General features: G+C 39.8%; 1 protein-coding gene across 1 annotated transcript in view; it reads right to left on the bottom strand.

The window, feature by feature from the left end:
• The window catches only part of NME8 (NME/NM23 family member 8), a 35,412-nt gene extending 16,594 nt beyond the window's left edge, over positions 1 to 18,818 (bottom strand). Inside the window, exons 1-6 of the mRNA XM_047753687.1 lie at positions 18,571 to 18,818; positions 18,437 to 18,494; positions 18,130 to 18,236; positions 13,586 to 13,657; positions 3,797 to 3,913; positions 1,074 to 1,140 (exon numbers count right to left, since the gene is read on the bottom strand). Of these exons, the coding sequence (XP_047609643.1) occupies positions 1,074 to 1,140; positions 3,797 to 3,913; positions 13,586 to 13,657; positions 18,130 to 18,236; positions 18,437 to 18,494; positions 18,571 to 18,603 (454 nt within the window). The 5' untranslated portion in view covers positions 18,604 to 18,818. The remainder of the gene's footprint in view (positions 1 to 1,073; positions 1,141 to 3,796; positions 3,914 to 13,585; positions 13,658 to 18,129; positions 18,237 to 18,436; positions 18,495 to 18,570) is intronic.
• Positions 18,819 to 23,916: the final 5,098 nt, after the last annotated feature.

The following is a 23,916-nucleotide window of genomic DNA, read 5'->3' as shown; positions in this document are numbered from 1 at the left end:
AATGAAAACTACTAACAGCCAGTGAATGTCCATCGACAGCTTTGTTCTTTTTATGGCATTGCAGCTTCCAAAGAGTTTCTAGGAATCAAAGCACATTTCCTCTATTTGCATGCAGGGGAAACATCCTTGAGAGTTTGTCAATAGGCCAAAAAGCAGAGTATAGGTAGGCAAAAGTTATTTTAATGCAATTCATGTGCACTAGAATCATCCCCTGGGAGTTCCCGTCGTGGCGCAGTGGTTAACGAATCCGACTAGGAACCATGAGGTTGCAGGTTCGGTCCCTGCCCTTGCTCAGTGGGTTAACGATCTGGCGTTGCCGTGGGCTGCGGTGTAGGTTGCAGACGCGGCTCGGATCCCGCGTTGCTGTGGCTCTGGCGTAGGCCGGTGGCTACAGCTCCGATTGGACTCCTAGCCTGGGAACCTCCATATGCCGTGGGAGCAGCCCAAGAAATAGCAACAACAACAACAAAAGACAAAAAAAAAAAAAAAAAAGAATCATCCCCTGATCCATCCCGCTCAGTATCACTCACGACTGGAATTGCAATGCCAGCAAACATTACAAACGGGTGGCTTTACCATTTATGAACTTATCCCCATTTATTTACACATTCTTATAATGAGCTTTTAGTGCAGAAGGGCTCACTGAGCACGCTGTTTGCCTGTGTTCCCGCCAGAGTCTGAACGCAGCTACTCAGGCAACCCAGTGAAGGCAGGATATTGTCCGTTGTAATAAACAAGGAGTGTGGGTCATCAAGGAAGAAATTATTTTCCCAAGTTTTTGGAAGATGATAAAGGATGAAATAAGAGGGAGCTGCTGTCCAGATTACTCAGAGGGGACAGGAGCTCCTGGTTGTGAGTAACCCCTCAAATGCTTCGGGCACAGAGACCAAAGGGGAGGCAAGGGGAGCAAAATAGGTTGCTATACTGAGTCCAGTACGGCACCAATCATCACTGATCCTATCAGTCCCTTATCAATTAACACTGATGTCATTACCAGCTTTTTTAGCCACAGGTAATGCTGTAATGGACATCCATGTACACAAATCCCCTCCTGTTAAAGTAAGTTTACTTACCAACATTTTCATAGCATGTTTCCCCAGCATCTTCTGAATCTGAGTCTACAAGTGCAACTTCATGATACTATGGAAAAGAAATGCAAATAAACCAGTTACATTTTAATACGAAATTGAAAGAGTTTTTAGAAACTTTGGTTCTGATAAATGTTTATAAGGGAGAGAAAGCAAAGTGGAAATGGGCCTACATTTATCTAACACTGCTTTTCCCCTAAGCTTTCCACTGAAATAGAATAAGGAATATTGAAACGGTTGGGGTGGGAAGACCATATAAATAATGCATGCATACTATATGGAAAATGGTTTTTTTAAAAAAAACCTTAAAACGTAAGAAGAGCACAAGAGATAAGAAAGAAGCAAAGATTAACAAGTGAGAAAGGAGTAAATGCACAATTGTTCTGTTAAAGACTGAAAGGGTATTTATAAGCTTCAAGAACCATTCCTAACCATTGTACTTAGTATATTAGGAGCAGAAAGATGCCTCCTTAACTTATTTTTAAAAATGCTTTTCTCAAAACAATAACCAATTTCCTACTCTAAAATGCTAGGAAGATGGGGGAATTCTCAATTTCTTGAAAAGCCCTGAAAGTGCTTCTGTGGTTTTCTGTGAAGTACCTGAAATATTTATATATTTACATATATACATTTTTTTGACAAGAGAATGCATAACTTCAGCTTCTCAGTGGAACCATGAGGTTTCGGGTTCAATCCCTGGCCTTGCTCAGTGGGTTAAGGATCTGGGGTTGCCGGGAGCCGTGGTGTAGGTCGCAGGTGGGGCTCAGATCCGATGTTGCTGTGGCTCTGGCGTAGGCTGGCAGCTGTAGCTCCGACTGACCCCTAGCCTGGGAACCTGCATACACTGCAGGTGCGGATCTAAAAGAAAAAGAAAATCTTTTCATGACAGGAAAAAAAATTAACTCTATGACATGACAAATGTTAACTAAGTGTAGTAATCATTTCCCAGTATACATATATATCAAATTATTATGTTGTAGACCTTAAACTAATGAATTGTTAGTTGTCAATCATATCTCAAGAAAAGTGGGGAGTAAAAACTTTTCTGTACAGATTACGTGAGAGGATGTTTTTGAAAATCTTTAGCAAACAGTAAGTCCTCAATAATTCCTATTATAATTTTATGTTTAATATAATTAGAAGTGGGAGGAGTGGGGAGAGGGAGGGAGGGAGATAGAAAGGAAGGGCAAACATGCCCTGAAAACAAGAAAACCTGGAAATGTAAAGAGAAATGTCCTTGGATGAGAAAATATCACAATTATAAATGTAAATCCCCTGTATTTGTCAGTTTTCTGTCAAAATATTCATTTTTTTCATAATGCTTATAAAGTACTTGGTACACACTGGCACACAACACAAGCACTTCTCCAGGTTTTCAGCTTTCCTTTTACATTCTATTCAAACTTTTAAATAATCAAATCTATCAAATGTTTCTTTTTTGCTATCTCTGTTTTATGTTCTACTTCTAAGGCCTTCCCCAACCTATGACAACATAAATGTTTTCCCATATTTTCTTCTAATCTTTTATGCTTTATTTCTTCATATTCAGATCTTTAATTCATCTGAAATTTTTTATGTGTATGAAAAAGTGATGCAACTCTCAAATAGTTAACCCAATATTTTAAGCCTGTTTTGTGAATTTTTATACTTTCCTGATTTAAACTGATATCAACTACTTATACAAACTTGAACCTATACCTTTTCATTATTTCTATTTTTCAATATTTCTGGTTAGTCTCTGTTTTCTAGTTCTTAAGTTCAAACTTTCCCTTGGATTTTGTTGTTGTTGTTTGTTTTGTGTGTGTGTGTTTCAAAAACATCAGTTACTCCTGTTATCTGCTTATTTTTCAGATCACTTTCCTACATGGCTTACCTTCTTATGCTATTATGTTTTATTTTGTTTTTTTTAATTATTATGTTTAAAATATGTTATATTTATTATGTTTATGTTTTTGTTGTGTTTTGTTTTTATTATGTTTTGTTTATGTTATGTTTATGTTTAACATAAACATTTATGTTACATTTATAATAATATGTTATGTTTATTATGTTGTATTTATATGATTTATGTTCTTATATTTTTATTTTGTTATGTTATTATAATATAACATAATATTAATGACACAAAATTAAATTAATAAATTAATAATGACATTAAAATAACATAATATTACTGTTAATGTTTCATTTCTTAATGTTAAACTATTTTTTTCTTATTACACAGGTAATGCAATTCATACACATAGGATTTTATTCTAAGTATCCTATTAAAGTTCAGTATTCTTTTTTTCATGTGTCTATCTTAGTCCTCTTTCCACATTAATAAGCATACATCTAGAACATACTAAATAATGCTCTACTTTATGAATTTGTACAATTTATTAACTAAATTACAAATATTTTTATGTCACCCATTCACTATTGCTAGGCATTTAGATTGATTCCACATTTTAATAACATAGATGACACTGATGTAGACGTCCTTTTCTACATTTCTGTCATTATCTTAAGGAAAATTATTGGAATGTAATAATCTTCAGAAGAGCTATGCATTTTTAAGGGTTTTGATTCATATTACCAAAATACTTCCCAGAAAAGTTGCATTATTTAGATAGTTATAAAATCGGGGGAAACAACAAAAAAGATGTAATGCATCATTTTTCTAAATAAAATTTAAAAATAAAATTGTCAGTAATCCAAAGTATTACCTGAGGGCGGACCATTTCACCTGCTGCGATTTTTCTCTCCTCATTGATCAGGGTAATAACCTTTTGATTAACAAGTGGTGCATTGGCACCCTTGATTTTTGCAATAATTTTGCCATTCTATAAGGAGAAACAAAAGCAAGAGGGAAACTTTCATTTTCAGAGTAAGTCAAGAATTAACACTTCAGCTGGACCCAGTCACCCTACCCTGGCCCACACCCCACCAATCGTTTTTTAGCTATTGTAGTTAGCTATTTCAAAATACAGACTAGTGATGGGAAAGTATGTCTCCATTTGGTAAAGTAAACTGCATTCCACCTCCAATTAGTCTGTCTTCTTACAACCAAAGACAAGGCAACCCTGCATTAAGTTTTAATGACTCTGTACAGACCTCCCATTACCCTCCCTAATTATTTTTTATACTCTGTCCCTATTGTCTGTCTTTCAACACATATTTGCTAAACAGCTGTTTACTAGCATTGTACCAGGCATGATGGTGTAGAATAACAGTCCTGGTACCTAATCTAATTAAATTACAAAAAAAACAAAAATGAACACAAACACATGTGAAATAACAACCATCATAGGTATCACTGGGAGAGAAAGAGCTGGGAGCATCTGTAAGAATGTGTACTGATCAAGGAGATTAGTAAAGGTACTTATCAATATCAGGAAGTGATACTTGGTTTGAAATGTGAAGGATGGTTAAGAAATAAAAAGGAGAAGAAGAACATTCTAAGCGAAAGGAATAGAGATGCAAGAGTCCCATGGCTGGAAGGCAATACAGCAAATGAGCACAGAGAAAGTAAGGAGATGCCTGGTATGAGACAGAGCCCAACAGCTAGGGGGAGCCAGAAGGTGTGAAGGCTTGGTCATGGGAGGTTGCAGCCTTTATCCTAAGGGCAGAGGGAAGGAAGCCTTTGGAAGGTTTAAACAGAGGCAGGAATGATTATTGGAGCTGCTGTTTGTAAAGCTCACTTTTCCTACCTTATGGAGAAAAGGTTAGAGGTGGAGCAGAAGAAGCTGTATACCAATCAGAAGCTATTCTAGAGGTTAAGATGGGAGAGATGGTGGCTCATTTTATGGTAGTGCTTTTGGAGATGGAAAGAATGGAAAGAAGCAGATGAGTGTGAGAGAGACTTGGGTGGTGAAATTGACAGGACCAAGGTCTGGTGTGGATAGTGTGTGATGTTAAAAGTCATTACAGTGGCTTTTCTGTTTCTAGCTTGAGAAACTAGACATGTTAAGATGTTCTTCACCAAAGGAGGCAACTCTAGCAGATAACATTTCCAGTGAGGGTGGGAATGGGAGAGGAGTCCAGTGTTGGACCAGTTCATGGTGAAATGCCTTGGGACACCAAAAGGAGAGGTCAAGGCACCGATTGGATACACAAGTCTGGAGCTCAAATTATAGGATTTAGCTGAAAATATAAACTTGAGTTATTGGTATGTAAGAGGTGATGGTTGAAACCGTGTATGGAGGAAGTTTCTAAGGAGATTATGTAGCATGAAGAAGTCAGTCTGCAGGGGATGAGTGAAGAAGGATGAACATGCAAAAGGAGAAGGAAAAGAGTAACATCTAAGAAGGCAAAAGGAAAATCAAGTCACAAACGCCAAAAGAAGCAAGAGTTCAAAAAAGAAGGGCATGGTCACCACATTCAGAACATCTGAGCAGCAGATGCCCAAGACCTAAAAGTAATTAGGTATGTTAGCAACAGCAAATATGGTGGAATAATCAGAAAGAAGTCAGGTTGAATGGGTTGAGGGGTTAATAGGATGAGAATAAATAGAGTAAAAATAAATACAGAAAATCTTCCCAAAAATTCAGCTGTGGCAAAAACCTTCAATCTGCTGCCTACAAGAAACTCATATATGGAGTGAAGACACATATAGATTGAAAGTGAGGGGATGGGAAAAGATACTTCATGCCAATGGACAAGACAAGAAAGAAGGAGTAGCAATACTCATATCAGACAAAACAGACTTTAAAATGAAGGCCATAAAGAAAGACAAAAAAGGACACTATTTAATGGTTAAAGGATCCATTCAAGAAGAGGATATTACAATCGTCAATATATATATGCCCCTAATATAGGAGCACCCAGATACCTCCAACAAATACTAACAGACAAAAAAGGAGAAAGTGATGGGAATACAATCATAGTGAGAGACTTTGACACCCCACTCTCATCAATGGACAGATCCTCTAGACAGAAAACCAATAAAGCAACAGAGATCCTAAAGGAAACAATAGAAAAGTTAGACTTAATCGACAGTTTCAGGACGTTACATCCAAAAAAATCTGAACACGCATTCTTCTCAAGTGCACATGGAACATTCTCAAGAATTGATCACATATTGGGGCACAAATATAACCTCAACAAATTTAAGAGTATAGAAATTATTTTAAGTATCCTCTCTGACCACAATGGCATGAAACTAGAAATCAACCACAGGGAAATGAGAAAAAAACCTAGTACATGGAGACTAAACAACATGCTACTAAAAAATCAATGGGATTTTGTCTAGATACTCATGTTGCAACAGAAGAAAGGCTGGGGGAAAAATGTAATTGTAATGTATACATGTAAGGATAACCTGACCCCCTTGCTGTACAGTGGGAAAATAAAAAAAATAAATAAATAAAAATTAAAAAAAAAATCAGTGAGTCAATGAGGAAATCAAGAAGGAAATTAAAAAATACCTCGAAACAAATGATAAGACAAAACCAGTCAAAATCTATGGGACACCGCAAAAGCAGTGCTCAGAGGGAATTTCATAGCAATACAGGCCTTCCTCAAAAAAGAAGAAAAAATCTGAAATTGGCAACTTAACCCACCACTTAAATGAATTAGAAAAAGAAGAAGAAGAAAAGCCTAAAGTCAGTAGAAGGAAGGAAATGATAAAGATCAAAGAGGAAATCAATAAAATACGGATTCAAAAAACAATGGAAAAAAATCAATCAAACCAAGAGCTGGTTCTTTGAAAAGGTAAACAAAATTGACAAACCTCTGGCTAGACTCACCAAAAAGAGGAGAGAAAAAGACCCAAATAAACAAAATAAGAAATGAAAAAGGAGGAGTCACAACAGATACTACAGAAATACAAAAAACCATGAAAGAATACTATCAACGATTACATACCAACAAATTTGACAACTTGAAAACTGTCTAGAGACTTACAGCCTGCCAAAACTGAATCAAGATGAAATAGATCAACTGAACAGACCGATCACTAGAAATGAAATTGAATATGTCATAAAAATACTCCCTACAAGTAAAATTCCAGGACCAGATGGCTTCACAGGCAAATTCTAACAAACATTCAAAGAGTAACTTATACCCATCCTCCTTAAACTTTTTTTCAAAAAGTTGAAGAAGAAGGAACACTCCCAAAGACATTCTACGATGCCACTGTCACCCTAATTCCAAAACCAAAGATATCACCAAAAAAAAAAAAAAAAAAAACTATAGGCCAATATCTTTGATGAACATAGACGCAAAAATTCTCAACAAAACGTTAGCCAATGGAATCCAACAACATATCAAAAAGATCATACACCACAACCAGGTGGGATTCATCCCAGGTTCACAAGGATGGTTCAACATACGCAAATCAATCAACGTCATACACCACATTAACAAAAGAAAAGTCAAAAACCATATGATCATCTCAATAGATGCAGAAAAAGCATTTGATAAAGTCCAACATTCTTTCATGATTAAAAACGCTCATCAAAGTGGGTATAGAGGGAACATTTCTGAGAAACCCACAGCAAATATAATACTCAATGGAGAAAAGCTGAAGGCCTTCCCACTAAAATCTGGAACAAGACAAAGATGCCTACTCTCACCACTGTTATTCAATATAGTATTGGAAGTCCTAGCCACACCAGTCAGACAAACAAAAGAAATAAAACGCATCCAAATAGGAAGAGAGGAGGTAAAACTGTCACTGTATGCAGATAACATGGTACGATATATAGAAAACCCTAAGGACTCAACCCCAAAACTACTTGAACTGATCAACAAATTCAGCAAAGTAGCAGGATATAAGATTAACATTCAGAAATCAGTCACATTTCTGTATACCAGCAATGAAATATTCGAAAAGGAATACAAAAATACAATACCCTTTAAAAGTGCACCTCAAGGGAGTTCCCGTCGTGGCGCAGTGGTTAAAGAATCCGACTGGGGACCATGAGGTTGCGGGTTCAGTCCCTGCCCTTGCTCAGTGGGTTAACGATTCGGCGTTGCCGTGAGCTGTGGTGTAGGTTGCAGACACGGCTCGGATCCTGAGTTGCTGTGGCTCTGGCGTAGGCCGGTGGCTACAGCTCCGATTCAACCCCTAGCCTGGGAACCTCCATATGCCGCGGGAGCGGCCCAAGAAATAGCAAAAAGACAAAAAAAAAAGTGCACCCCAAAAAATCACATACCTGGGTATACACCTGACCAAGGAGGTAAAGGACTTATATGCTGAGAACTATAAAACATTAATCAAGGAAATTAAAGAGGATTCAAAGAAATGGAAAGATATTCCATGCTCCTGGGTTGGAAGAATTAATATTGTAAAAATGGCCATCCTACCCAAAATGATCTACAGATTCAATGTAATCCCTATCAAATTACCCATGATATTTTTCACAGAACTAGAACAAACAATACAAACATTTATATGGAACCACAAAAGACCCAGAATTTCCCAAGCAATTCTAAGGAACAAAAACCAAGCAGGAGGCATAACTCTCCCAGACTTCAGGCAATATTCCAAAGCCACAGTCATCAAGATGGTGTGGTACTGGTACCAAAACAGACATACAGACCAGTGGAACAGAATAGAGAACCAAGAAATAAACCCAGACACCTATGGTCAATTAATCTTTGACAAAGGAGGCAAGAACATAAAATGGGGGGGAAAAAAGTTTTTTAGCAAGAATCGCTGGGACACCTGGACAGCTGCATGCAAATCAATGAAACTAGAACACACCCTCACACCATACACAAAAATAAACTCAAAATGGCTCAAAGACTTAAATATAAGACAAGACACCATCAAACTCCTGGAAGAAAACATAGGCAAAACATTCTCTGACATCAACCTTACAAATGTTTTCTCAGGTCAGTCTCCCAAAGCAAAAGAAATAAAAGCAAAAATTAACCAATGGGACCTAATCAAACTGACAAGCTTCTGCACAGCAAAGAAAACCAAAAAGAAAACAAGAAGACAACTTACAGAATGGGAGAAAATAGTTTCGAATGATGCACTGGACAAGGGCTTAATCTCTAGAATATACAAATGATGTATACAACTCAACAGCAAAAAAAGGCAACAACCCAATGGAAAAATGGGCAAAGGACCTGAATAGATGTGTCTCCAAGGAAGATATACAGATAGCCAACAAGCACATGAACAAATGCTCAACATCCCTGATTATTAGAGAAATGCAAATCAAAACTACCATGAGGTACCATCTCACACCAGTCAGAATGGCCATCATTAATAAGTCCACAAATAACAAATGCTGGAGGGGGTGTGGAGAAAAGGGAACCCTCCTGCACTATTGGTGGGAATGTAAGCTGGAGAACAGCTTACATTCACTATGGAGAACAGTATGGAGGTACCTTAGAAAACTATACATAGAACTACCATGTGACCCAGGTATCCCACTCTTGGGCATATATCTGGACAAAACTTTCCTTAAAAAGACGCATGCACCCGCATGTTCATTACAGCACTATTCACAATAGCCAGGACATGGAAACAACCCAAATGTCTGTCAACAGACGATTGGATTAGGAAGATGTGGTATATATACACAATGGAATACTACTCAGCCATAAAAAAGAATGACATAATGCCATTTGCAGCAACATGGCTGGAACTAGAGACTCTCATACTGAATGAAGTAAGTCAGAAAGAGAAATATCATATGATATCACTTATATCTGGAATCTAATATAAGGCACAAATGAACCTTTCCACAGAAAAGAAAATCATGGACTTGGAGAATAGACTTGTGGTTGCCAAGGGGGAGGGGGAGGGAGTGGGATAAGTTGGGAGTTTGGAGTTAATGGATGTGAACTATTGCTTTTGGAATGGATTAGCAATGAGATCCTGCTGTTTAGCACTGAGAACCATATCTAATCACTTATGACGGATCATCATAATGGGAGGAAAAAAAGGATGTAAACATGTACGTGTAACTGGGTCACTATGCTGTACAGTAGAAAAAAATTGTATTGGGGAAATAACAATAAAAAGAAAGTTCAGCTGTGAGGTAAAGAAGAGGGGTGAGTGGTAGCTGGAAAGGGGCATAGTATCAAAAAGGAGTATTTTTTTTTTAGTATTTTTTAATTGGAATGATTTAATCATATTCAAAGACCAGTGAGAAGGATCCAGTTGAGAAAGGTTTAAGTGAATCTTGACAGTCTAATTACCATTTCCCACCAAAAGGAATCTTCCAATAAACTGTGGGCTTTCTAGGATCCCTTGAAAAAGGCTTTCCTGCTGAAACACTGGAATGAATTTGTTAGCAGCTAAGAATAAGCCGTTGGTGGTTTTGTGGCCACAGATTGAAATTCTTAATGACTAGGAACATGGAGCAATGGGTGACAACATAGTCTGAAGTATGAATGCAGGAGTGAGTGGATGAGGTTTATTGGGAAAAAAGTTCATTGGTAGTTAAGAGGTCAAAAATTGAGAGGCCAGGATTCCCACTGTGGCTAAGCAGTAGCAAGCCCAACTAGTATTCATGAGGATTCAGGTTCAATTTCTGGCCTTGCTCAGTGGGTTAAGGATCCCTGAGCTCTGATGTAGTTGCAGATGTGGCTCGGATCCCACGTTGCTGTACTGTGGCGTCGGCCAGCAGCTGTAGTGCTGATTCAACCCCTAGCCTAGGAACTTCCATATATCAAGGGTGTGGCCATAAAAAGAAACAAACAAACAAAAAAACAATTGAGAGGCCAGGCCAGGACACTGACGTCCCAGAGTGGTGGCATGATGGCAGGACTTGGACTGGAGAGGAAGATTTTGAGCCACACACCAAAGTCTTCAGTCATCTACAGAACTGATAGAAAAGGCAGCAAATGACAGGAATAAAGTGGGCGAGAAGGAGCCTCAGCCAGATAGGGGGTCTGACAAGCAGAGAAAGGAATGTTATTAAGGTAGTGAGAAGTAAGGGGAACTTCAGTTCTACTCCTGACCTCAAGACATGCAACATGTGGAGCTCCCTGGTGGCTCAGTGGGTTACAGATCCAGCATTGTCACTGCTATAGCTCTGCTCACTGCTATGGCTCTGGCTGGATCCCTGGCCCAGGAACTTCCACATGCCGAGGGAGTGGCCAAAAAAAAAAAAAAAGACATGCAATCTGAGAAAATATTCACTATTTTTGAGCAGCAGAGAAAAATCTCCTAAGAAGACATATTTAAGGAAAGTCAAGGAAACGGAACAAAAGCTCAGCGTCATGGGTGAAATGCCTGGGATATTTGCCAATTGCATAATTAATTCCAGATGACACTGGGTGAAAGGGTTTGAGAGACAAGGGGAGAAACGGAGAACTAAGTCAGCAAAAGAAAATTCGGAGTGTTAGAAGGTGGAGCATGTATATGGCTGGGAGAAAGCATGGACGTCTACTCTGGGCGCTGATTGCAGATAAGAGAGGACGGACCAGATGGTGTCTTGGGGAGGTGGGTGTGGATCTGCCCATCAGACCTGACCCAGCAGGGTGATGACCATCCCGGAGCTCCAGACTCTACATGGTGGCCCCCTGCCCGGGCTTTGTTCCTCAGCCCCAGGCTCCTTACAGTTACTGCTATGAAAGCCTCCCCATGGTTCCATGAGCCCACCAAGCCCATTCCACAAACTGCATCTAGGCCAGGGGTCAGCAAACCATGACCCGAGACAGACTGTATTTCTGCAAAGCTGAAAACACCACGTAGCCGATGATGGAAAACGTTGGCTGAGCCCTCATGTAAATCATCAGATCCTACACATCCAACTTACAGCAAGATCTATAGTGCAGTGTTTTTATCCATTAATCCAGGCTTCAATTCCCTGAAATAGCTGCAAGAATGTTGTTTAACATAAACAAAAGGAGTTCCCGTCGTGGCGCAGTGGTTAACGAATCCGACTAGGAACCATGAGGTTGCGGGTTCGGTCCCTGCCCTTGCTCAGTGGGTTAACGATCCGGCGTTGCCGTGAGCTGTGGTTTAGGTTGCAGATGCGGCTCGGATCCCGCGTTGCTGTGGCTCTGGCGTAGGCTGGCAGCTGCAGCTCCGGTTAGACCCCTAGCCTGGGAACCTCCATATGCCGTGGGAGCGGCCCAAGAAAAGGCAAAAAAAAGACAAAAAAAAAACCCCAAAACATAAACAAAAAGCTATATCTATGGAGTTCCCATTGTAGCCCAGCAGGTTAAGAAGCCAACTAGTATTCTTGAGGAGGTGGGTTTGATCCCAGCCTCGCTCAGTGGGTTAAGGATCCGGCATTGCCGTGAACTGTGGTGTAGGTCGCAGACATGGCTCAGATCTGGTGTAGGCCGGCAGCTATATCTCCAGTTCGATCCCTAGCCTGGGAACTTCCATATGACATGGGTGTGGCCCTCAAAAAACAAATGAAAAATGTTATATCTGAGGAGTGTTGTTTTTTTTAATAATTATTTATAATGTCAAAAAATGCCAAAGTTTTCAGCATCAGGGGAAGAGTTCAAGCGCTCTCTGGGAAGTCTTTCCTTATTATCTCAATTCTCTAGCTGTGTAGCAGTTACACAACTAGAGAACTGTGTAGACACACAGCTAGAGATTTGTGTGTCACACAACTTAGCACTTAGCTGAATTCTCTTCTTTTATTAATTAATTTATTTATTTTGGGTGCACCTACAACATGCAGAAGTTCCAGGACCAGGGATGGAACTCAAGCCACAGCAGCCACAATGCCAGATCCCTAACCTGCTGAGCCACCAGGAAACATCTGTATACTCTTCTTTTAGAAAACAGCAGCTACTATGTTTCACTGATTTTTTTTTTATGGCAATAGCTGCAGCATATGAAAGTTCCCAGGCTAGGGGTCTAATTAGAGCTGCACCTGAGGCCTTTGCCGCAGCCACAGCAACACCAGATCTGAGCCACATCTGCAACCTATGAGGCAGCTGGTGGCAACACCTGATCCTCAATCCACTGAGTGAGGCCAGGGATTGAACCCACATCCTCAAGGACCCTGTGTCAAGTCCTTAACCTGCTGAGCCACAATGGGAGCTCTGGTTTTTCTAATTATTAAAATTGTGTGTTTATCATGGAATATTTGGAAAACATAGAAAAGTATAAGAAGAAAATTTAAATCATGCATCCATAGAAAACTGCTATTAACATTTTGATGAATATACTACCTGTCTTTCTATGCTTTTGCAAATACAGAGATAAAAGCAATATATATTACAAAATAGTGGTCATACAAATATTTCCCTGTATTGATACACATGAATATTTATAACCAATTTGTCTTCTGCTGGATATCTAAGAAATTTCCATTTTTTCACTCCTAAAGTAATAATTCATCATACATATCTCTGATTATTTCCCTAGGAAAGGTAAATACTATTTTAATTTCCTTTTCCCTGATCAATTCAATGTGTGGTAGTCTAATCTTCTCAATCCATTATGAGCTTCTAGAGATCAAATTATTCAAATAGTAATAGACAAGAAATTTAAGGCCAAAAGTCCCAGCAATTTTACAAAGGTACATGCTCTTTAGCTGTAAACTGGAATCTGATAACACACTTGAGATGATAAATGTACTTACAACACTGAAGAGAAAAACAGGTTCACATTTATCTCTAAATGGCTGCAAAGTTACAATACTGTCAGCTTCTGCCTGAAAAAAAATATTTTATAAAATAATAAAGGACACTATATGCATGTATTTTGATAATGCTATATTCAGAAAATGCAGAGATATGTACAATGTTTTATGTTCACTACAACATTTCCTGAGTATGTTATAGTTGTTTTTAGGATCAAATTGCACTTACTGGCAATTCAGGCCCTGCATCATTTGACCTCAACCTTTACCTCTCACTGTTCACCTTTATGGACCCGACCTGCATCTCCTTGCCGTCTAGGTTACACCACCACCTTCGATTTCCTCGTTACCTGCCCTTTTCCAACCCAGCTCCAGTGCCCTTCTTCCAAGCAGTCCGCCTTGCTCTCTCATGCTGCAAACCATCTCCCCTCCACATAGCACTTCACGGCCCTTTTCTGGGGCACCTCTCATCTATTTCAGTCTTGTACTACCGCTATGTGGACCTAGCTCATGTCCTCTGTAAAAGCTACATGTACAGATAAATGACCTTTGCACATCACCCCTCCCCGTCATCAGTCACAGGCCAAACAGAAAAAGGAGCTTGCTAAATGCTTCTCGAATAAATCAGTGATCACATTTCAAAGTCTTTGATTTTAAAGTTTTCTCGCAAAGTTCAAGTTGTCCTCAACTGATTATTGACAACTGCATGTTAAATAATAGCATTTTCCTTCATATTAACGTGAACATCCCTTGGGCCAGGTATCAGAATGAGTCGCGTTTGGTAGGGTCTCCTATTAAGAGTGATGTTTTGTAACCCAAGGCGATTGTTTGCAAACTGAGATTTCTAGAGGGTCCTCAACTGTGGCCAAGAATGGTGCGGGGGGAAGCCAAAGATGGTAAGCGTCCCTTAACCCTGTGTCAGCCAGAGGGGTTGTGTCACAATCTTGTTGTAACATATTGAATTCTACATCATTTTCTTTATTTCTTCATTCCTTCATTTATTTCTCTCTTCCTTTCTTTCTCTCTTTTTCTAAAAAATGTAAGTTCTGGAGTTCCCTGGTGGCCTAGATATTAAAGATTTGCCATTGTCACTGCTATGGCTCAGGTTTGATTCCTGGCCTGAGAACTTCCACATGCCTCAGGCATAGCTGAAAAAATTAAAATATAAATAAATACATACATAAACAAATACATATGTAAATAAATAATACAGTTCTACGGCCTTGAAAAACGAAAAAGAGTTGAAAGAAAATAATCTATTATATTAAAGGGAAAAATTCAAAGATTATGTTTAAAAGTAATCTAGGTAAAATCATTGCCAGTTTTACATTATAATAAAATATTAACAAAGAATGTGGTGATAATATTACTTTAAAACTATAAAAATATTTAAGGAATAATAAATAATATTTACTGAATTTTTATATGTATAAGCACAATGTTAGTACAAGTTTTCAAGTGTTTAAAAGGCACATAGTAGAAAAAATTTTATACTGACTCTTAAGCTTAGGGTGATTTCATTAAGTAGTCAACCTCGTAGGTGTTTGTACTATGAGTTTGTACTCTAAGTTTGTACTCTGTAAGTTCGTATCTAGTTTACAAGTCCAGGAAGTTTCCCTTTCCTTGGTTAACTGCAGAAAGAAAAATATCCAGCAGAGGGCGCCCCTCTGCCGCTCCCAAGGAAATAAATTGGAGACAATTTTTTCACCTTTTATGAGCAGGGTCTTAGGAGAAAAATAGCAGCAATCTATGTGATTGCGCTATTGTTGGATATGCTCAGAAGAGAAACCATTCAGAGTGCACAAATATTTTTATTGTTAAATCCAATGGATGCTACTAGCGTTATGAACACATTTTGGAAGTGTTTTGGAAAGACTTTACTAGCACTTCCTAGTGGGATAGACATAATGATGGAGCTGACTCATTGTGAGGTAGATTGAGGAATTCTGGCTGGCTGGGGTACCGCTGAGAGGACAAGATCAGAAGACTCTGAGTGGGAGGCGGTGCTCTTAACACCTGTATCCTCACATAGCTCTGAGCTGTGCTGAAATGGGATCCCAACAAACCAGGTGAGTTCATCCTTCTGCACCCACTCCTCAGCCTCCACTGCCTTGTCCAAGTCACGTACATACTCCAGGTTTGTGCCGACTCAGGCTCCGTAAACAAGGAGGGATTTATGAATCCAGACCACCTGGGAGCACAGCATCAAGTTACACTGTCCTCTCTCCCAAGCCCCAGTTCCCTTCCAGGTAGCCTGGCGGGTGAGCAAGGGGTCTGCCTTGTTGTCAGTCTCTCCCCATTGACTCAATTTCCTTTCAGATTACAGGAGTCTCCTCACAACCCCTAGACCATGAACTTGTGCCCTGTATCACTTCCAGAAAAACTGCCGGGATTCACAAGAATTTTCTGATCCTTGATTCTCCATGATCCATTTGCCTGCTGTTAGATCCATCTCATCTTGTCTTATTACTTCTCAGACCAACCCCGTCTACCGCATATGGCAATCCCCTTGAGGCCTCTTTCTCTATCCTCTGAAATTACCTTTCCTCTCTGTCAAGGACCACATCTAGGATGACTAGTCCAGCTCTACTCAGGTCATTCTGACTATTCAGAGTGCAGTAGGTTGTTAAGGAATGCTGCCCTTGAAAAAATTATGGGGCCCTTATTTCCGAAGACAAAGTCAACCTCTGGACGAACAGATCTAATGACTGTGTAACTACGTGCTCTCTCCTTTTAACTTTTCTTTATTCGTTCTTTATGGGTTCTGTAGATTTTTTTCCTTTGCAACCCCCAGTCTTTGAGAGGAAAAGATAGGAAGAAGTGACTTTGTAAGCTTTAGATTGCTTATTTGTAAACTGGAACCGAGTCCTATAAACAATGTGGCTGCAGAAGGGGATGACGGACAGTCAAACACAAGTTGAGGTCAGTAAGCAAATTGATCCCAAGGTCTGGGTGGGACGGTGTGGACCCATGACAACATGCAATGGGTGGGAGTTTCAGGTTGCCTTCAGGGATTATGAGTTTTAGGGAGAAGAGATAGAGATATATGAGTTATCTGCTTCTATTTCTTAGGTCTAGCTGGTCTGGATATGTTTCTGTCCAGTAGAAATGGAATGCGACTTACATATATATACTTTTAAATTCTTTGATATCTACATTTAAAAACTAAATGAAACAGGTGAAAATAATCTAATAATATATTTTAGTTAATCCAAAAATGATCATTTTAACATGAAGTCAATGAAATATATCACATCTTCAAAATCTAGTGTATATTTTACATTTAGAGTACATCACACTTTGTGGGCTAACTTTTAATCATAAATAATTAATCTCAGGAGTTGCCACCGTGGTGCAGTGGTTAACGAATCCGACTAGGAACCATGAGGTTGTGGGTTCGATCCCTGCCCTCGCTCAGTGGGTTAAGGATCCGGTGTTGCTGTGAGCTGTGGTGTGGGTCGCAGAGGCGGCTCGGATCCCTCATTGCTGTGGCTCTGGCGTAGGCCGGTGGCTACAGCTCCGATTCGACCCCTAGCCTGGGAACCTCCCTATGCCACGGGAGTGGCCCAAGAAACGGCAAAAAGACAAAAAAAAAAAATTAATCTCTAATTAGCTTTCATAAAGTTCACAGTCAAAGATGTAGATTCACATATCCAATTGTCCCAAACAACTTAAAAGTTTTACGGTTAACTAGAGTATCTGGTTTTTAATCAATGTACTTTAATTAAAATTAAAAATTCCATTCCTCAATTACACTAGCCACATTGCAAGGGCTCAGAAGCCACTTTGCTTAGTTGCTATCATATTAGACAACAAAACTCTAAGCAGTTAATAATTTGATGTGGATAAACTGAATAATCAACACAGTGAGTTCAGCTGTAACATTTTAATCCATTGTCACATTTGGGAGGCAAATAAGGGAGGGGAAATCGCTACCATTTTTATTTTATTTTATTTTATTGTCTTTTTGCTATTTCTTTGGGCCGCTTCTGCGGCATATGGAGGTTCCCAGGCTAGGGGTCGAATCGGAGCCACAGCAACGCGGGATCCGAGCCGTGTCTGCAACCTACACCACAGCTCACGGCAACACCGGATTGTTAACCCACTGAGCAAGGGCAGGGACCGAACCCGCAACCTCATGGTTCCTAGTCGGATTCGTTAACCACTGCGCCACGACGTGAAAACCAACTACCATTTTTAAATTATTAACTGGGTAAATGCCCAGATTCCTACTCTGTGCTATCCAGTAAATGGCATTTGCAGCCTGTAGTCTGAACACACATCATACAATCAGGTGAAAAGAAACAGGGCAATAGACAGATACCCATTTTTGTGTTTTTCTAATATTCATGACCATGGTATATAACCTCAGAATTATAGGAATGGGATAAAAATCACATTTGTTCTCAGATCCAGTAGAATTAAATATATAGTAAAGCTGCCAAGTAAACACTGTCCATTTTGAAGAGTTGACAGATTGTTTAAATTAAGACAGTCCTTAAAGCGACAAGAAAATAACAGTTTAACGGAAATGAAATCCTTACTACAGCAAAATGCAGCATTTCATCTTCATTCAGCTCATTTTTCAATTTTCTGAATAAAGTTTGCATGGCTTTGCAAGGTCCACACCAGGCTTGGTACACATCAATCACTGGAAGAAATGACAGTATTTGTGAAAGAACGGAGTCAATGTATTTAGAAGAGTAGCTTATCCCAATCCTGGGGGCAGGGGCAGGATAAAGACAGAGCAGGTCTTTACTCTGAAAAGTGAGGAGTGGTGCTTGGTATTGGGGTGTCATGAGGTTCCATAGGCCCACCTCCAGATGTTGAAAAACTGGGGAGCCCCAGTACCTGTCAGGCCTTTGTTCTGCAACATCTCATCCCATAGGCTTTGATTATCGATGACTGCCTGCAAAAAGGGAAGCTCTGTAAAAGGTCTCAAATGCCAAGGCACCAGGCAAGAATTGTTGGAACGTCATGCCCACCTGTAACTGAAGTTCTCGCTTTTTGCCTGCCATTTATCCACCATCACATGAAAGAGGGAAGAAAAATAGAAAACATTTAAAAGGAAAGGTGCATACTGTTCTTTATTCCTACAGGCAGAATTTTATGTACTGCAGAAATTTTTCTTCAGCAGTCTTGGATTATGACACGTCCCTTTTCTGGAGAGAAAGCCAGGGTCTCTGAAGAACCCTTCAGGCTGGGCTCTGTGCTATATGCTTGCACCCATGCTGACTCTTCCAATAATTCTGAAGCAAAATAAGAGATAAAAGAAGACGATTCACATATTTAGAAAACAAACTAGTGCTTACCTATAAGGAGAGTGAGAGGGGCAAGATAAGAGTGGGGGAAGGGGAGGTACAAACTAACGGGTATAAGACAGGCTCCAAGATATATTGTACAACACGGGGAATACAGCCAATATTTTGTATTAACTGTAAATGGAAAGCGACCTTTAAAATTATTAGCAATGAGAGCCTGCTGTGTAGCACTGAGAACTATGTCTAGCCACTTATGATGGAGCATGATAATGGCAGAAAAAAGAATGCATACATGTATGTGTAACTGGGTCACCATGCTGCACAGTAGGAAAAAAAAAGTTGTATTGGGGAAATAGCAATAAAAATTTTTTTAATTCTATAAAATTTTAAAAAAAAATTTAAAAAGATGTTCTGCCAGATGAGCAACCAGTTGTGTGTTTTTGCAAAACTAAGGCCAGCTCAGTCCTTCACTCTAGATTTCCCGGAAGTGAATCCCTAATAAAGCATTAGCCTCTAAAAAAAAAATTTTTTTTTTAAATATGAACCTTTAGGAGTCACAGCTTCTTAAACTGTGTTTAGTTTGTTTTCCTTAAGTATTATGCATTGTTCTATTTCTGTGTGCATGTTTGTTAATCGCCATGAACATGGTCATGGATCTTCCTTGGGTCCCTCTCCGGGAGATTTAAGTTTTAGAACAAGGCCACTAGTGGGTTCTGGAGAGCAACATAAACTTTCTGCAAGTATTAAATCCGTGAGGCCCCTGAAGCCCTATTCATTGGTGTTAGGGATGTTGAGATGTGGGTCTGACTGCGTGTGTGACAGCGGACCTAGCGGACCCCCAACAAGACTACATCCAGCAAGGGCAACGGGATTCTCAGACAAGCCGTATTTATGCAAAACAGATCCTCCTACAGACAAGCCGTATTTATGCAAAACAGATCCTCCTACAGTTGCTGACTGGGACCTTTCAAGATCAGAAACTCACAGCCCGGGAGGATGTAAATCAGCTCTCTTACAGCTCTCTCTGTATTTTTGTGGGGCGAATTCAGTCAAGTCCAAGTTCCCCGGACGCAGAGCAACCCCAAGGCGGGGGTGGGGCGAGCTCCCGGGGCCCTTCAGCCCCCGCTGGTTCCGCAGAAGGAAGGAAGGATGCCAGGATGGCCGGGAAGCCCAAGGGCGCCAACGTTGCCTGCCACCAGTCTGGCTGGTGCGAGCACCTGTCCTGCCGGCCCGAGGACCACGAGCCCAGCGCGCAGACCTGGTCAGCGGTTACAGAGCAGTTGGCCCCAAAGTTCGCATACCCCTTGCTGCCTCTTCCGGAGTTGCCCTGGCATCTCCCCTCTGCCTCCAAGGTGCGCCTGCTCAGTGCAGATTCCATCACCCATCCTGGGCTTGACGCTGCCACCGCTTCTGCTTCCGAAGGTGTCTTGTATGAAACCTGTGCGCCTCTGCTTGGATCAGAGGGCTCTCCAGATTCTCCTGCGCCTACCTCTGTTCTTCTTTTTAAAAAAATCACTTACAAATCATTTTAGACTTAAAAGAAAGTGGCAAAAGTAGTACACAGAGCTCCTATACACACTCCGCTTAGCTTGTCATCTTTCATAACCATAGTATAATTATGGAAACCAGTAAGCTCATGTTGATACAGTATTAACTACACTGTAGACCTCATACAAATCTCTTCCACCTTCCCAAGAATGTCCTTTTTCTGGTCCAGGATTCAATCCTGAGGCGCACATTGCATTTGGTTGTCCTCTCCTTGGTCTTCTCCAATCTGGGACAGTTCCTCTGGACCTTTGTAAAACTCTGTGTGTGTGTGTGTGTGTGTGTGTGTGTGTGTTTTATTATGTTGTTCATAGAATTTATATTAGGAAATTTTTAATGTAACTTTTAAAAAACAAACTCTCCTTTTCATGCCGTAAGAATTCTAGCCTTTTCACTTCACATCTTTTTTAGCTTGCTGTTTTCTCTTTTTCTTAAGATACAAGTCTAGCCAATGCATTTGGTCAGCTGATTATCCTTCACAGTGATGTGTGTGTGTGTGTATGTGACTTTTTCTGTGAGCTCATGTTTAGCAGAAATCGCTTGTCATTTTTAAAGATTTATTGAAGTACAGGAAATTTACAATGTTGTGATAATTTCTGCTGTACAACAGAGTGATTCAGTTATATGCATTCACACATCCATTCTTTTTCAGGTTCTTTTCCCATATAGGTTTTCACAGAATATCAAGTCGACTTCCCTGTGCTATACAGCAGGACCCTGTTGACCACGCATTCCAGAGACAGTAGTGTGCATATACCATTCCTAAACCCCCAATCAATCCCTCCCCCCAACCTGTCCCCTTTAGTAACCATGAGTTTGTTTTCAAAGTCTGTGGGTCTTTTTCTCTTTTATAAAAATGTTCATTTGTATTATTTTTAAGTTTCCACATATAAGTGCTATCATATGATGTTTGTCTTTCTCTGTCTGACTTAGTATGATCATCTCTAAGTCCATCCATGTTGCTGCAAGTGGCAATATTTCATTCCTTTTTTTTTGGCTCAGTAGTATTAGCAGGAATTGCTTTTAGTACAAGCCCCTGTGACAGGGCTGTGGATGCTAGCTGCACAGTGATGTTGCATGTGACTTTGCCCAGCCCCATCAATATTTAGAGTACCAGACAGATTGTACGTTAATTTCTCCACTTAAATTTCCTATTTCCCGTAGCTGAAAATCCTGATCCATATCTATGACTGGCACAGTTCTGGGACCTGAATTTCTCATCAATGACTTTTTATCCACCTAGAATTCCTATGGATGGCAAGCATCCTCACTCCTAACATTAAATCAGTTGGAGGGAAAATGTGTATAGTCCCTTTTCAGAAATGGGACAGCCTATCTTTACGTCCAGCAGTTGCAGCTAACAAAGAATCCTGAACTCTCAATTTTTATAGTGTAGATAAACCTGTTGAGGCGTGTTCTCCATTGTAGTATGCCAATGAATACTTTCTAGTCCAGTCGTGCTTACCGCTATGACTTCAATTTCCTGTTTTGCTTCTCTGCCCTAGATATTTCTTTCTCTTAGTTTGCAACTAAATTGAAAATTGTTGAAATAAAAGAAACTGAGTTATTTTGTTTAGTATTTTCACATGTTTAGACCTGAACTGTACATCTTTCTGCACCAGCTCAGACAACCACATTGGCTGGATATTAACCTGCTGACTTTTCATCCCAGCCTCCCCTGTGTTTATTGCCTTCCCTATGACTTTATGATGCTTACTTTTGCTTAAAAATCAAACTTCCCTCAAGGATTCTCGAGGATAGTGGATAATTTTTAGAGATGGTTCTTCTTCCTTAGCTCCTACCTTTCCAGTGGCCTAACTTACTTTCCTCATTGCCCTGTGATGAGTTCTTTCGCATCACTTCTCCTCAGAGTGGGACCTGTTCTATGTTGATAGGTAGGGTGAGTGGCTGACTTGGCCTGGGAATTGTTTTGTGCCCACTTTTTAGGGGTGAATTCTCTAGTAATACCTGGAGTACAAGTTGTATGTATAACTTCCAGTTTAATTTTCTGTTTTTAAAAAGTTTCCTGGGTCACTCTGTTCATCTGATGTAGCATATTTCTCATGAATTTTTTTTGGTCGTGCCCGCAGCCTGTGGAAGTTCCCAGGCCAGGGACTGAACCCATGCCACAGCGGTGACTCAAAAAATACAATGACAATGCCGGATCCTTAAGCCATTGCACCACAAAGGAACTCCTTACAGACTTGTAAAATTTTTTTATTAAAGTATAATTGTTTTACAATGCTGTGCCAATTTCTGCTGTATGGCAAAATGACCCAGTCATACATATATATACATTGCTTTTTTCATATTATCTTCCATCATGGTCTATCCCAAGGGATTGGAGACAGTTCCCTGTGCTATACAGTAGGATCTTGTTGTTTATCCATCCTAAATGTAATGGTTTTTGCATCTACTAACCCCCAAACTCCCAGTCCATCCCACTCCCTCCCACCTCCCCCTTGGCAACCACAAGACTGTTCTCTATGTCTGAGTCTCTTTCTCTTTTGTAGATAGGTTCATTTGTGCCATATTTTAGATTCCACATTGAAGAGATATCATATGATATTTATCTTCTTTTTCTGACTTCACTTAGTATGAGAATTTCTAGTTGCATCCATGTTGCTGCAAATGGCCTTATTTTGTTGTTTTTATGGCTGAGTGTTATTCCATTGTATACATATACCACATCTTCTTTATCTATTCCTCTGTCAATGGACCTTTAGGTTGCTTCCATGTCTTGGCTATTGTGAATAGTTCTGCAGTGAACATTGGGGTGCATGTATCTTCTTGAATTGCAGTTTTGTTTGGATATACAGCCAGGAGTGGGATTGTTAGATCATACAGTAGTTTTATATTTGTTTTCTGAGAAGAAATTGGAGTCTTAAGAAAAGGTTAGTAACTAGACTAGGATTGCAACTCTTATGTGACAGAGTTAGGATGCTTCCTATAATTATACTATTTTTAAATGTATGGCTAAATGATCTATAAAGTTGAATATTATTTCTATAATGTAAAGTAATTTATTATTTTTCTGTGTTATAGACTCATTTATTATAAATTTTTCCCTGTCAAGGTTTCCCACTTGGAAAACTTAACTCACAACTTGTAGTAACTGATAAAAAGAATGTCAATGAAGTTTTTGGGCTGATACTTCCAAAAGAAATGTTTTTCATATATGCTTAATTTTTATATGCTAAATAAGAGTAATTAGTTACTCCCTCTACTCTCCACAAAAGATTGGAGGCAGGAGTAGAGGTAAGGTGGAGCAGGGCACAGACCATAGCGTGAGGCAGTTGGGAAGCAAGGGAGGATGGTGACTTCATGGAGGAGAAAACAGGATGTGCCAAGTCAGAGAGGGTGAAAGAGTATGACACATAGAAGGAACCGTGAAGGCAATGCCCTGCCTGAAATGGAGGAGCTGTGTGAGGTCACCAAGAGTCTGGAAAGGCCAGCTGTGTGGCTAGACACAGGAAGTCCCATAAGCAACACAGTAGTGCATTTGGGCCTTACATGAAAACAGCA

This window comes from Phacochoerus africanus, chromosome 11 (genome assembly GCF_016906955.1).
Source record: "Phacochoerus africanus isolate WHEZ1 chromosome 11, ROS_Pafr_v1, whole genome shotgun sequence".
In the NCBI taxonomy this organism is placed as follows: domain Eukaryota; kingdom Metazoa; phylum Chordata; class Mammalia; order Artiodactyla; family Suidae; genus Phacochoerus; species Phacochoerus africanus.
This window is presented reverse-complemented; position numbering and strand designations above follow the sequence as displayed.